Genomic DNA, 15,569 nt, shown 5'->3' with positions numbered 1-15,569 from the left:
GCAGTCATTAAATTAAACTAGACCTACGTTGCCCGGGCAACGTGAAGTGTTGCGACAACCTTTGTCCGGCTTCGCCGGCTAAATTGTTGTGAGAGCAACACTTTGGTTTTGTTTCTTCGCTATCGATCAGTAATCACATGATCAAATGCTATTCCTCAGCGTTGAAAAAACATCAACTACAAAATAGTATCGAAAGAAGGGACTAAATTGACTTTGTAGCCAGTTGAACTTTATCATTTTCAATCGTAGACATCGTGACGGATGAAAACTCGGAAGAATATCTTATATAATCTAGTTGGTATTATAAAGCTATCCGTAACTTTTCAGGATTAAAATACCATAGGCGACACTAATTATTACGAAGCTACCTTTGTGAAGCTTACCATTGTTTTACGTTATCGTTTGTACCCGTTGCGTAAACACTTAATTTTGTCAGATTTAAAGAGATCGAGTACAATGTGCACCAATTTGCACAAATTTCTATCCCAAAGTGAACCGATTCTTACTTACAAGTCCTTCTCCCGTGATAAACATCAAGTTCACCGGAAACAAATAAATGGGTACACCAACTAGCAAATGTTGCAAACCCCTCATCGCTGAAGATGATTGTAGCTCAACAGCCAATTATTACTTACAAGTCCCCTACATATCTTACCACTGGAACCAAATTGGCTTAACCATCAAATACACCGGAAACAAATAATAGGTACACCAACTAGAAAAAGTGGCAAACCCCTCATTCCCGAAGATGATTATGACCTAACAGCCGTTTCTCGCCCAAAGTGAACCGATTCTTGCTGATAAGTCCCTCTGCCGTGATAGGCATCAAGTTCACCGGAAACAAATAAATGAGTACACCAACTAGCATAGTTGCAAACTCCTCATCGTTTAAGTTGACTGTAGCCTGACAGCAGATTATTACTTACAAGTCCCCTACATGTCTTACCACTGGCACCAAATTGGTTTTACCATCAAATACACTGGAAACACATAATAGGTACACCAACTAGCAAAAGTTGCTAACCCCTCATTGCCGAATTCGATTATTACTTAACAGCCAACTGTTGTTTACAAGTCCTTTATGTGTCTCAAAATTTGTATCGGCCTAGATTTCGTTTCAGTGTGTAACTTACTACTGACGTTGTCTACCCCTTGAAGCTTTCAAACTGGCATACCTCATGAAGGAATTTTTGTACCAAAAAATGAATGTCATATACTTTGATCAGCTCATCAAGAGCTATCGATTGCCGTCGAAAAAAAAATTCTATCTGTCTTAGTTCAAAAGTTGATTTTTATTTTTTGCCGTAAGCCAACTTTCTAACCTCACCGATTAGAAAGGAGCAAAGGATAAGCTCCAATTTCTTTAGCAATGAGAGAACTTTTAAAGTTTATTAGGCACATCTGATACCATATCTCTACCGCAATCCCAAGTCCGTAAAACCGAATGATAAACTCATCTGAAATCACGAGCAGAAATGGGTAGAAATAATAGATGGCAGCACTTTCGGACCCTTGGGAAAATGGCAAATTTGTGCTTCTGTAAATTTTTCTATTTATCACTCAAAGAAGATATATTGGCTGTGGGGTCGGGTAACTGCCGCATCTTCAATTTGAAAGTGGTGCCTGCCTTCTTGCCTGCTAGAACGGAGCTTTCCACTCGAAAGCAGAAACATGCTTTGATGAAACGAAAGCTTGGCTGCACAAAAGCTCGGCTTCAGATACTCCTCTCTGCCATAGACTATATTACTCCACTTCACTTCGCACACCATAGGCTCTGGCTCGTGGACAAGAAAAAACCATCCTTTTTGGCCCCAGGCAAGAGTTCTGCGGAGCTTTCCAAAATGTAATGTCATATTCATCAATCCGGCCTGAGGTCCACACTTCCCGTAAAAACTGCAAAGGTTAGACCCTTACCAGTTTCCAGGAATAAGCTGAGATCGGCGGCATAGGAAAAAAAAACGGGACAAAACCAAAGTGTTGCTCTCGCAACACAATTAAGGGAAATTAAGAGAAAGATTATCATTTAATTGAAGTTTCAACAATAGGAATATATTTTGATATTTTATTGACCTTGGTTAAACTTTGTAATAAGTATTCAGTGTATTTTCAGTAAGGGTCTGCCAATGGGGGCACTTTTTTCCTAGTTACTGACGAATATTTATATGGAATACCTTGAAAATTGGGCTTTAAACTCATTTATTCTTGAAACATATCTATTGGGGACGTTACATGGGCGACGTAATATAATTCTGAAATTATAAGGAAGATAAACTTAGGGGTTGTTTAAATCTTTTTAATACATATCACTGAAATTTACATTTTACCTTCAAAATTTGAAAGTGCAAATAAAATACCATTCAATAAAATTAAACACTTTTTCATTAAACACTAGATTTGTTAACTATTTGTGACAATGATAAGCTTGATTTTACTATTACGAACGATTTAAAAATATATTATAAAACCAGTAGACACTAAGACAGAACCAGTTACAAAAAGACATTTAAGGTTAGCTGCCAAAAAGGCAAGATTAGCTGTGAAAGCATATTTTGATTATTTTTCTTTAATTTCAGTGAGTTGCCTTATTCATCTCCCTTTATTTATTAGTCCTGGTTGAACTTCGCTGAAGTAAGGATGCTGGGAATGCTTTAAAATTCTAATTTTCGTTTTAATGATTGTATGTTATTGTAAGTCTCTTTCCTTTTATGTTTTGCTGATGACAGCCCTTGGACATAGGGTCGAAACATTCATTTAAATATAGAACTCCACAGTCTTTCGAAATGAATCCCTCATTGTTGTTCTTGCTGTTGATGTTTATGGTCTAAAAGGCAGTGTGGTATTTGCTGCTATTTAAATCAAAAGGTGCTATGGGCATCCAGTTTATCAACTAGGAGGATTTGCAATATTTTAAGGACAGTTGAGGGCATTGAGCTATTGTTTCTATAGTTATTTACTCAAAACCCTGAAAACCCTTATAATAAAATCATCCTTTTCTAAGTAATGTGGTAGTAAAACACATTACCATAAGCTGTTTTTTACCTGTGATTTTTATTCCTTTGTTAATTTTCTGTTATACGATTTATGCTATTATATAAGAGAGGAATATATTTTACAAATAATTCTCAAAAACCGTAAACAATAAGATTTCAATACCCTGATCTGAAAAATTTAAAGGTATTTGATGCTCGACAAAATTTTTTTTTTTATTTACCTTCAGCTAAAATTTTTTTTTACTTTATTTGGTTTCTGTTTTTCTTATCTGTAGACCTAATGATTTCATCTAGTAAACATACAAGTAACAGCAAGTAACTTTTATCGTTATCTAAAGGTTTCGTTTACTTCAATTATTTGGTTTAAGTTATTTTATCTTACCTTTCAATGATCTCATTAAGTAAATATAAGACCTAGACATTTCTTGTGCTAAATTACTAATTTTCAGTGCATTTTTGAATTTTATTTTGATAATTCTTCCTGGTCCTATGGTAATTATAAGTATTAATTATTATGGTCCTATAGTAATCATGGCCTTTTCAGGCAAAGTTGCACGACCTATTGTTTTTATAGTTGTTTATTAAAAACCCTGAAAACCCTCATGATAAAATCATCCCTTTCTAAGTAATGTGGTAGTAAAATATATTACAATAAGCTTTTATTTCACCTGTGATTTTTATTCATTTGTTAATTTTCTGTTATACCATTCAGAACATATTTTTTAAATAATTCTCACAAGCCGTAAACAATAAGATTTCAATACCCTGAGCTGAAAAATTTCAAGGTACGATAAGAGGTCTAAACATATGATGTAATCTCTTTATGAATTTGATGCTCAACATGTTGGTTTTTTTTATTTTACCTTCAGCTAAACATTTCATTTACTTTATTCATTTGGTTTCTTTTTTTCTTATGTGTAGGCCTAATGATCTCATCTAGTAAACATACAAGTGACAGCAAGTAATTTTTATCGTTATCTAAAGGCTTCGTTTACTTCACTTATTTGGTTTAATTATCTTAGCTTTAATGATCTCATTAAGTAAATATAAGACCGAAACTTTTCTTGTGTTAAATGACTAATTTAAGTCATTTGTTTCTACTTTTGAATAATTCTCAGCAATTTGTTTAGACATTTTTAAATTGGCAAGATTTAGGAAATTTATCAGTGCATTTTTGAATTTCATTTTTGATAATTCTTGCTGGTCCTATGGTAATAATTATGGTCCTATAGTAATCATGGCTTTTTCAGTCAAAGTTGCCCGTGTTTTTTAGCCTTTTCTGGTAGCCCCCGCCTCCCTTGGGATTTTTATGGCTCAATAAGGTAAATCACGCGGTCCTTCAGTAATGTTTTTTTTTTTCAGAAAAGTCTGTGTTTAATGGACAAAAAGCTGTATTGCGACTTTGCCTGAAAAGGGCATAATGAAGGGAAAGATTTCGTTTGAATACTGCTAGCCAACATGTATAGATCAGGGGACAAGCTGTGAGTGTAAATTCAGGAAATTGCAGGGGGTGGGACAAAATTTGTTTTTATTCTTTTTATAAGGATAAAAAAATTATATTTTCAGAATCCAAGGGGAATTTTCGTTTCTAAAAGTCAGAACACCAAAATAAAGATAATTTTCAAAATATAGGGGAGCAACTGTAACACCTTCCCATTCATGCCCCTGTGCTGAATATGCTGAAGAAAAAAGTTATAATCTTGTTGATAAAAGTCTAAAAACTATCAAAACCTCAAGATATGGAAGCATGTTTTCTGTTGAAGCAGCTAATTTATTTGCTGATTTGGTGTTTTTTCAAGATTTAATGATTTTTGTCACATTATGGCAATCCTTTTGGATTTCATGAGTTCAGTGGGTAGTCAGAGTTCAACCTGTCAACATCTATCTAAATTCAAAGCTACTGTACCAGAGACATTCCGTGATTGTTGACCTTTGTATGATCAAATGGAAAAACAGAAACCATATTGTCCAGACTGTAGACTATGTTGCTCATCTAACTCAATTAAATGTGCCAATTGTGATTCTTGGTTCCACGCAGGGCTTACTTGTTATACAAGTCTTTCTGTGTCCCTTTCTGGCTTCCCTGAAACACCTCCTACCCCAGTTGAAAGAAAAAGAATTTTACTTCTTTTCCTGACCCTTCACACAGCCAGCCTTCTGTTTTAACAGAAAAAATCCAACGCACCTCAAGAGGTTGGGACTAGTTCAGTCTATCTTACAATTTCCCTTGCCCCATCCCAGCGCCAAGTTCTTGAAGACTTTCCGAATGCTCAACGCACGTATCGTGCCAAACCACTGAGTGCAGCATGGATAAATCTGATCAAACAGACAGCGTCACAGCAGCCCCCTTCTTACAACAAGATTAAAAAAAAACATTGACTTTAAAAGAAAAGTTAGCTGATGTGTTAATGCTTACTACAGATTTTTTGTCAATTATAGAAGTGGTTCAAGCAGTCAACCTACAAATATTTCCATTCCCAACAAAGCAAATAACACTTTAGACTCTCATCATCAAAAAAGTGCATTGCACTCAAGCTCAATAAATATTAATGAAGGAAGCAGAGGATTAAGGCCGTGATTTAGTGAACTTGAAAACTTTGAGGTTCAAAATCGAAGCTAGGGTAGCCTTCTGTCTCTCAGTTCTCTAGAGAGCGTCGATTGTCAAAAACCCTTCAAATAGCACCGATTATCAAGTCTTGTGAAAAGTTTTGATAGACAGCTTCCTCTGGCGAAATTTTTGGATCCTTCAGCCAAGAAATAGTAATAAATTCGGCTGCGTCTTGCAAAGCCTGGTTACCGAGGGGAGAAAAGCAAAAGAGCACCAGCATTCTCAAGTATAAATTTTCCATGTATATGAAACTGTGACGACATGCATAGAGTGCATTTTAAAATTTATTGTTTTTCCACTTTTTTTCTAGGGATATGCTATTTCAATTACCTCAGTTGATCAATTGGAAATTAAACACCAAACTTAGTTGAAAGCTTTCTCCGAGGATTCTTAGAAAACCAAAGTTTCCTTGCGAATATAAGTTGGAAGACAAGCAATATAAACAAAGGTATTTTATTCCAAATGAAAATACAATTAAGTATGCAAATACAAAGAAGGATAGAATGTAAGGAAAATAATTTTTCCTGTTATCGGTACTAGATGATTAATCTTAGAAGTACGACTCTCGTATTGGAAGCCCTCGTGGAATTCTGGGATCGACAAGCTCTGGATCAATGCGTCCATGAAAAATCCTTTTAACTTGTGGAAAATCTTTTCAGTCCAAAAGCCTGGATTGTGGTCTATCTTCTCAATGTAAAAGTCTTTCTGGGTAAAAATCATTAAAAACCAAGTATCTACCTGAGCACATTCAGGCTGACACTGTACTTGGTAAAAGTAGCCGTGGCCCCGTTTGAGGTTGACCAGTCAATTGTTTTCAACTTATGTGCAACAGTTTACCTCTTTTAGACTCTTTATCCACTCGCCTATGCCCAAATTTTTCGTAGTTTCTGGACACTTTATCTCCAAAAGTGCTCTTCTTCCACGCGGCATAATTATTAAGTAATCTGGACTGGCACCAATGAAGCCATGCTCATAGTGCACAAAAAAACCGCATCGCTCCACTTTAAATCTTTTTAAACTTTTTAAACTTCTTCAAACTTTTTTGCAGCTACTGGTTCAAATGTATGCCCATAAATCATTACTTTAGTCACTTTTGGTGGCGAATAAAGAAGATTTTGCGCCAAGGGGGTTACAATCTTTGTCCTTCACTTGGCTATAGTTCCAGCCCATGAAGCCGTTATTCTGTCCCTGCGTACTGCTGACCACCTTCCGTCGTCTTCTACTTGTAGGCGAATCGCAGCTTCTATTTCTTGAATTTGTTCAGTGCTGCACTCTAGCCTTTGTAAAAGGCACTTTTCAAAAGAAGAAGTAAATAATCTAGGCCTACATGAACTAGTTCCTAAACATTGCTAATATGAATTCAGCCCCATCTCCTAGTCTTAAAGTCGTAAATTCTTCCGCTGTTGACATTACTGAAAGGCAAGATCGGTCAAATTCCAATTTATGGGTTCAAATCTCTTAGAAAGTAGTTAAGTTGGGTGAATGAAACTGTCATAAGTGCATCCAAAGCCCTAATGATCTTCAAGAAAATATTTTTGAACTATCTACCTCCACCCCATCTCTTTCTAGAGAATATTGACTTTTAAACATCGTTGTGTTATGAAAGACCAAGTATAACTTCTATTTGCTCAAAAAAGGCACAAGAAAAGTGTTTGAGCCCTATGCCTTTAAGTAGAGAGCGATGTGGACAAAATGTATTTTTACTTTTTTATTTTCGTTTTTTTTTAGACAGGGCACTTCGTATAACAGGAGTTGTTGTAGAAACTTCGATAAGGGTTCATCCGATTGGAAGTTGAAAGGGCTAGTGCCTTTTTTAACAGTCAAAAGTAACTGAAGGCTAAGCAACCCCCCTCCCACACCCATTATCTCCATAAACGCATTCAATCAAAATTTTGATATAATCATTTTGTTCAGTGTAGTTGAAAGGTCCGAAAATTATGTCTTTGAGGATGACACCCCTCCCTCACATCTCTCAGGGCAAGGGTTGTAAGTTACGCCTCGGGGGCATATAATGTTTTTTTTTTATAGAAAGTTTAGTTGTATAAAATTTGAATGGAGCTCATTGGACTGGTAATCAGAAGTTCTAGTTCCCTTTTTAAGAGTCAAAGTGATCGAAGGCTAGATACGCCCACCACACGTCGTATTTTCCTCAAATGCATACGGTAGAAATTTTGAGATTGCTATTTGTTCAAAATCAGTCCAAAGATTATATAACAGGGTCTCTAGGACTGACGCCAACCCCCATATTCTGGGAGTAAGGGTTATAAGTAATGCCCCAGGGGTATACAATGTTTCTATGGAAGGATTGGTTGTATACACTTTAGAAGAGTCTTATCTGAATTGAAATGCATATTTCCAGTTCCTTTTTAAGATTCAAATATGATGGAGAGTAAATATCCCCCTCCCCCTCCCTGAAACCCTTTTTTCCCAAAACGCATTCAATTGCAATTGTCAGATAGTTATTTAGATTACCACCACTACTACTACCACACCACTCCATATACGGTATTTAGGGAAAATTTGAACTAAATCAAAAGGCACTATCTGCAGGCAAATTGTCTAAAATCTAAAAACATATCTCAAGAATTGATTTGGATATCAAGTTGGAACTTTCAGAGAATGCTTAAAGGGGAAGATCCATTAACTATCAATTTCAAGATGTGTATGAGCATACACGTTATCAAAGGGACATATCAACAATGTTATAGCAATGGCTATAGCATGTTTATGAATATAAACAAAGTTTATATTTTTTTTAAGTTTTTCTATTTGTAAAACATCCCCCCAAAAATACTTTTGCAAACCTCCCTCCCCCTCGAAAAAAAAATCCTGGATACGGCCCCGATCTGAAGGACAACTTAATTAAGTCAGACCTTTAAGGGTAAGTTTTGGGGGGTTTGGAACTAGCCGAAAGGCACTATGTGTATACTTTTACTATAACTAATGACGCTAACGAGTGGATGCAGGTTTTTTGAGGGGCATATAAGTAGTGTCATATGTAGCAACACTCTATAATAGCAAGAAATATCATTGAAACTTTTGAGAAGCTAATTCGATTCAAAGTTCTAGCGCCCTTTTTAAGAGTAAAAAGAGATTGAACGGCAAGCAGCCCTTCTCTCGATCCGATTCGTTTTCCAAACACATCGTCAAAATCTTGAGATAGCCATTTTGTTCAGCATAGTAGAACGGTCCAGTAACTATGTCTTTAGGGATCTTGGGTATGTGAACCCCCAGAATTATGCAATTGACCCATTATGCTTTAAAACTAAATGTTGCTTTAAAACTAAATTAAAAGGCATTGTGAATGGTTTCCAATAAGACACCTCAGCAAGATATCGAGAACGACGGGGGGTATTAAGTTGAAACTTTTGGGAAAACTACTGTTACTACTTATGCTCTTACAATTTAAATAAATTCAAGAGTGTAAGTGTATCCAGGTTGTCAAAGAGCATCATAGAATCTTTTGGGAATTTGAAATTTTCAGATAGTCATTTTGTTGGCAATTGTCCAAAAATCATGTAACAATGTCTTTAGGGTGGACAAAACACCCCAGAGCATACAAGGCTTTTATGGAACGGGTGGTCGTGTAAACTTTGGATTAGATGGAGCATACTTGATTGGAAGTCAAAAGTTTTAGTGCCCTCTTTAATATTCAAAAGTAAATGGAGGGTAAACAGCCCCTCCCCCAATCCTATCATTCCCCAAAACACATCCGATCGACATTTTAAGAGAGCGATTTTGTTTAGCAATGTTGAAAGGTCCAGTAATTATGTCGTAATTATGTCTAATACCTTAGTATTCCTACTGATGACGATCGCTGTATGTGATGGAAATGTCTACACTTTTGTACCTGTTTTTACTGTCTAGATAAATGGACTCATCCCCATTTGAACGTTTATTTTTTTCGTCATAGAAACGCAGTGTGGTCTGGGAAAAGGATACCTAATTAAAGGTACTACGTCGAAAATGCGTTGTATATTTGCACATCAGGGGGGGGGGCTGGGGTAAAATAAAATGAAGCATTTTAAGGAATGAAATAAATGAGTATTTGGTAAAGTTAAAGAACTTTCCATTACTGAGCTATCAATAATGCGAACACACCAATTAATGCCTTTCTTATGCTCTTTGTGAATATAAAAATCACTTTAGGCCGAACCGGGAAGTCTATTTTGAGCTCTTTAAGGATCCTTGAAGATGATACCCCTTTCTCTTGCTTTGGGCCATAGAAAACGGTTAAAATATTGGTTAAAAATTTACTATTTGATTATATTTCTGTTTTTTAAAGTTATTTGCAATGTTTACGTTAAGCTTTTAGCATAATTCTCGTTTAAACCCGTCTACCTGTCTACCCGTATACCTGTAATTGAATTGACAGTGACAAAATTGAGAACCAGAAAATACCGGAATCTATATCTGCTTATAATGAAATAAGAACTGTTGTTCTTAACTCTTTTCAGAGTTAAAAATAAGAAATAAATAAGAGTCCGTAATAGAATACGGACTCTATTATACTTATAAGAAATAATAAGAGTCCGTAAGAGTCCAAAAAATAAGAGTCCGTAATCATTTTTGAATATCCAAAAAAATTCTTAAATTCAAATTAAAAAAAGGCATCGAATGGTAGGCTATGTTCACCAAAATTTTAGCTCAATAATGGATATATCTCCGAATTTACCATATACTCTAGGATTTTGAAAGTTTTTTCAGAGGTTTAAGGCATATTGTTTCCTTCTTAACAGCCCCAACTGTATACTGATATCTAAAATTCTACTGAAATAATGGGATTTTTTTCTTATAAAATTCTAGTTTAAGGGCTTCTTATTATCTTGAATATTGTTTGGTTTAGGTGAGTGAAGCATTCAGCAATCAATCCAGGGTCGAAAATATACCCTTCAAATGTATTGTTGAGTTACTATGTCTACCCTTTTCTTATTTCAAGGGTTTAATAGATTGCATACATGAAAGGTTTATCTGAATTTTGACAAAAAATGTTTTACCTTAATTAGATAGAATTATTTTATAAAATTTTTATTAGATGTTTTACCTTAGTTAGATAGAACATTTTCTAATTTGTTATTTAAAATTCGTTAAAACTAGTTTATTCGGAACTGGTATTTATTCAATTTTACGGTTTTTACAATTTTAAGTATTCTGTAAATTAGTACATGAGCATATTATCTAAATAGAATATCTTGTATTCTTAAAAACTCCATTTATATGTCTTTCAGAACATCGGAAGATGACTATCCGAATAAAGGATATAAATCTGATTGGTTTAGAAATGCGCCCATTCTAAGGGAAGAGTTTCTTAAGAAGCTTCATATTGGTATGTTTCCCCTATTGTCTTCTGTTATTTGTGACCATTACAGCTTTGGTATGTTATTGCACAAAGTAAAGGCCATGGCAAAAGAACCACAAATGTACAAATGGAAATTGCTCAATTCCCTCAGGAGTAATTGGCTCAGCAGTTTTTATGGCACTTGGTATTAACCAAGTGACATATAGCAATCGCCAATTCTGTCGGTCTGTCTGTCTGTTGGTCTGTCTGTCGGTCCCGGTTTTGCTACTTTAGGCACTTCCAGGTAAGCTAGGACGATGAAATTTGGCAAGCGTATCAGGGACCGGATCAGATTAAATTAGAAATAGTCTTTTTCCCGATTTGACCATCTGGGGGGGGGGAGTGGGGGCCGGTTAATTCGCAAAAAAATAAAAAAAATGAAGTGTTTTTAACTTATGAGCGGGTGATTGGATCTTAATGAAATTTGATGTTTGGAATGATATTGTGTCTTAGAGTTCTTATTTTAAATCTCGACCGCATCTGATGACATTGGGGGGAGTTGGAGGGGGGAAACCTAAAATCTTGGAAAACACTTAGAGTGGAGGGATCGGGATGAAACTTGATCGGAAAAATAAGCGCAAGTCCCAGATACATGATTGACATAATCGGAACTGATTCGCTCTCTTTGGGGTTGTTGGGGGGAGTAATTCTTAAAAATTAGAAAAAATGAGGTATTTTCAACATACGAACGGATCTCAATCCGGATCTCAATCAATCTGAGATCCAATACGATTGGATCTCAATGAAATTTGATGTTTAGAAGGATATCGTGTCTTAGAGCTTATTTTAAATCCTGACCGGATCTGGTGACGGGGGCGGGGAGTTGGGAGGGGGAAACCTAAAACTTGGAAAACACTTGAAGTGGAGGGATCGGGATGAAACATGGTGGGAAAAATAAACACAAGTCCTAGATAGATGATTGACATAAACGGAACGGATCCGCTCTCTTTGGGGTAGTTGGGGGGGGGGGTATTTCTGAAAAATTCAAAAAAATGAGGTATTTTCAACTTACGAACGGGTGATCGGATCTCAATGAAATTTGATATTTAGAAGGATATCGTGGCTCAGAGCTCTTATTTTAAACCCGACCAGATCCGGTGACATTGGGGGGGGGGAATTGGGAGGGGGAAACCTAAAATCTTGGAAAACACTTAGAGTGGAGGGATCGGGATGAAACTTGATGGGAAAAAAACACGAGTCCTAGATACATGATTGACATAACCATAACGGATCCGCTGTCTTTGGGATAGTTGGGGGGGGGGTTAATTCTGGAAAATTAGAAAAAATGAGGTATTTTTAACTTACGAACGGGTGATTGGATCTCCATGAAATTTGATATTTAGAAGGATATCGTGTCTCAAAGCTCTTATTTTAAATCCTGACCGGATCTGGTGACATTGGGGGAAGTTTGGGGTGGGGAAACCTGAAATGATGGAAAATGCTTAGATTGGAGTGATTGGGATGAAACTTGTTGGAAAAATAAGCAGAAGTCTTGCATACGTGATTTACATAATTAGAACGGATCCGCTCAATCGGGGGGGGGGGAGTAATTCTGAAACATAAGAAAAAATGACGTATTTTTAACTTACGAAGGAGTGATCGGATCTTCATGAAACTTCATATTTAGAAGGACCTCGTAGCTCTGATATCTTATTTTAAATCTCAACCGGATTAAGCGTAATTGGGGGGGGGGGGGCAGTTGGGGGGGACCGGAAATCTTAGAAAATACTTAAAGCGGTGAGATCAGGATGAAACTGGATGGGAAGAATAGAAACCTGTCTAAGACACGTGACTGACATAACTTGACCGGATCTGCTTTATTTGGTGGAATTGGGGGGGGGGGGTAATTTTGAAAATTGAGGCATTTGTAACTTACGAAAGGGTGACCAGATCTTAATGAAATATGATACTTAGAAGGATCTTGTGCTTTAAAGTTCTAATTTCAAATTCCGACCAGATCCTGTGATCGTAATGAAATTTTATTTTTAGAAGGAATTCATGTCTCAGAGCTCTTATTTCAAATCCCGACCAGATCTTTTGACATTGGGGGGAGTTGGAGGGGGAAATCTTGGAAAAACACTTGGAGTGGAGGAATCGGGATGAAGCTTGGTGGATAGAAGAAACAAATGTCCTTGATACGTGATTGTCAGAATCGTACTGGATTCGCTCTCTTTGGGGGAGTTGGGGGAGGGGTTCAGTGATTTGGCGAATTCGGTGCTTCTGGACGTGCTAGGGCGATGAAAATTGGTAGGCGTGTCAGGGAGCCACACAATTTGACTTGATAAAGTCGTTTTCCCGGATTCGACCATCTGGGGGGGGGCAAAAGTGAGAGGAAAAATTAGGTATTTATAACTTACGATTGGGTGATCGGATCTTGATGAATTTTGATATTTAGAAGGACTTTGTGACTCAGAGCTCTTATTTTAAATCTTGACCGGAATTAAGCCTCTTATTTTCCTTTTTAATATCAATCTATTGATTCATAGAATTTTGTTAGAGCTCATACCATATGATCTCTTGGCTCTTAGCTCTTCTCGCCTCGTCACAAGTGCCATATGAGCTCTTAGCTCTTGTTTCTTTTTAGTTTTGCTATTTTTACTGTAGCACTGGGAGAGGAACATGATCATATTGATATCCATAAATAGACTAGCTTCAAAAAAGATTTAAAATAATATGATTTTTAGATTCCATGTCAAAATCATCTTACAACTGGTCTTCAAGGATGTATGTAAAGTTATCTCTTTTTTATTAGTTAGGAACCATGCACTTTAATTTTTTTTTATTATTTTAACTGAGCTTTTAATGACAAGAAAAAATTAACATGAAATTTGCTTATAAGCGTCACAAACAAATACTAATAGAAATATATTTTACTACCCCACACCATTGTCACAAATAAAGGTCTTACGGCTGAATGGAAACTCAGCCAGCCAACTTATGTTCAGTCTCAATTTGAAGTTTTTGTTCTATAAAAAAAAGTAAGTAAGACGGTACTAGACCCTTAAGGTCCAAACCGGCAGTGCTGAATGGCCTTTCAGCCAGGAAGTGCAATGGGGGGTTGGGACCAGCTTCCTGTGCTTTCACACACCCTTCCGACTTACCTTCCCCGGATTCCTCTAGGTACCCATTTAGAGCTGGGTCGACTCTGGCTGAGCTTATAGAGTCACGCCACTTACTCCCGTCCCAAACTAAATAACTGGTCACAACTGGGATTGAACCCGTGCCCCTTGGACACAGAATTCCCACGCCAGCAGACCAACCACTCAGCCAGGACTTCATTCTGTTCTATATTAATCCACTGGTCCCTCAAATATGAGCAGTAATAATATTTCACAAAAGTAAAATTGTCAGATATGGCCTTTAGATGTTGACGGTGAGGACACTATTTTTTTATGTACTATTAACACAGGATTATGCCTTTTTAAAGTTTCATTTATTTCTTACGTCTCTAAGCAGGGGAGAGGGGGTAGAACAACGGTAAACTCCCTGGGTTTTTCAAAGGTGTTCTCCAAGAAATGCAAGCCGTATTGGGGGAAAAAACCTGTTTTTTATTTTGTTTACACCTCACTCTTCTCCCCTTAGAGCTCAGATATAATTATTAAGCGTCAAGAAGCTTTTTTGAATTCATATTGAGTTTCAATCCTATTAGAGCTGATTTTCTTCTTTTTTTTGCCTTTTTTGCCCTACTGCTTGTGTCTCAATTTTTATATAAAAGTTTAATTTTTAGATTAATAATTTATTTGTAACCCGCTTTTAAACAGATCAAGTGGAGAAAAAAAAGACACAAGTTTAAGCAAAACTTCGAAATTATTGCCATTATGGTCATTATAGGCTGTTTTGACTGTTCACTAATTTTGATCATAAAATGACTAATTGTATTTGTGTTGTTAGAAATGTGCATGATGGCTTGTGTTGCCTAAAATGTATTGTGCTGGACATATCCCCCTTGAAAAATACCCAAAATGTTAAATTGAACAGCCAAAGGCAAAGTGGGACAAATAATCATAGTAAAGAAAAGAAGAAAATTTGAAATATATTTCTATATTCCAAAATATAGGTGGGATATGAAGAGTTGAATATCCTATAGTATTTATTTAGAAAAAAAATACAGTTTGTTTTTCGTCTTTCTGTGAGATTTAGTTATCATAGCTGGGTATAATAAAGGTTAAAGAAAATAATTTTAATTCATGAAATTACTGGCTATTGTAGATGGGTTACCCAAATGACGGAAGTGCAAACAGATAACAGGCTGGGACTAAGAAGCACAAGTATTTACTTCCCATGGACTTTGTCTGTTACCAACAACCATATATATTTGCTCATTTAAAAAACATTATTAGTTTTACTTCTCACATTTTAATGTAAGTTTATTTATATTTACGTATTTTTTTTCTCTCTTTCTCGTATTGTGCTGAAGACGGCCCTTGGACGTAGGGCGGAAATATTCACAGAATTGATTTCCACTGTCAGGAAAAGATTTTCCCTATTGTTCCTACTTTGTATTTGTTGTTATGGAATGTCAGTGTGGTCTTCGTCGCTATTTTCGTCACTTAAAAAGAGCATTAGAACTTTGATTTCTGTTTTAATGAGCCCTCTCACGAAATTCCAGAACCAAAAAATTCTAGGTGTTTCC

General features: G+C 36.2%; 1 protein-coding gene across 2 annotated transcripts in view; it reads left to right on the top strand.

Annotated features, from left to right (window-relative positions):
- LOC136024879 (phospholipase A and acyltransferase 3-like) overlaps window positions 1-15,569 on the top strand; it is a 57,180-nt gene that overhangs the window by 14,639 nt on the left and 26,972 nt on the right. For both annotated transcript variants that reach the window (XM_065700407.1, XM_065700408.1), the window contains exon 2: window positions 10,827-10,924. In XM_065700407.1, coding sequence (XP_065556479.1) covers window positions 10,827-10,924 — 98 coding nt within the window. The remainder of the gene's footprint in view (window positions 1-10,826; window positions 10,925-15,569) is intronic.

The sequence above is a fragment of the Artemia franciscana genome, chromosome 3 (assembly GCF_032884065.1).
Source record: "Artemia franciscana chromosome 3, ASM3288406v1, whole genome shotgun sequence".
NCBI classification, from domain to species: domain Eukaryota; kingdom Metazoa; phylum Arthropoda; class Branchiopoda; order Anostraca; family Artemiidae; genus Artemia; species Artemia franciscana.
Note: the sequence above shows the minus strand (reverse complement) of the source record. Positions and strands in the feature narration are given on the sequence as shown.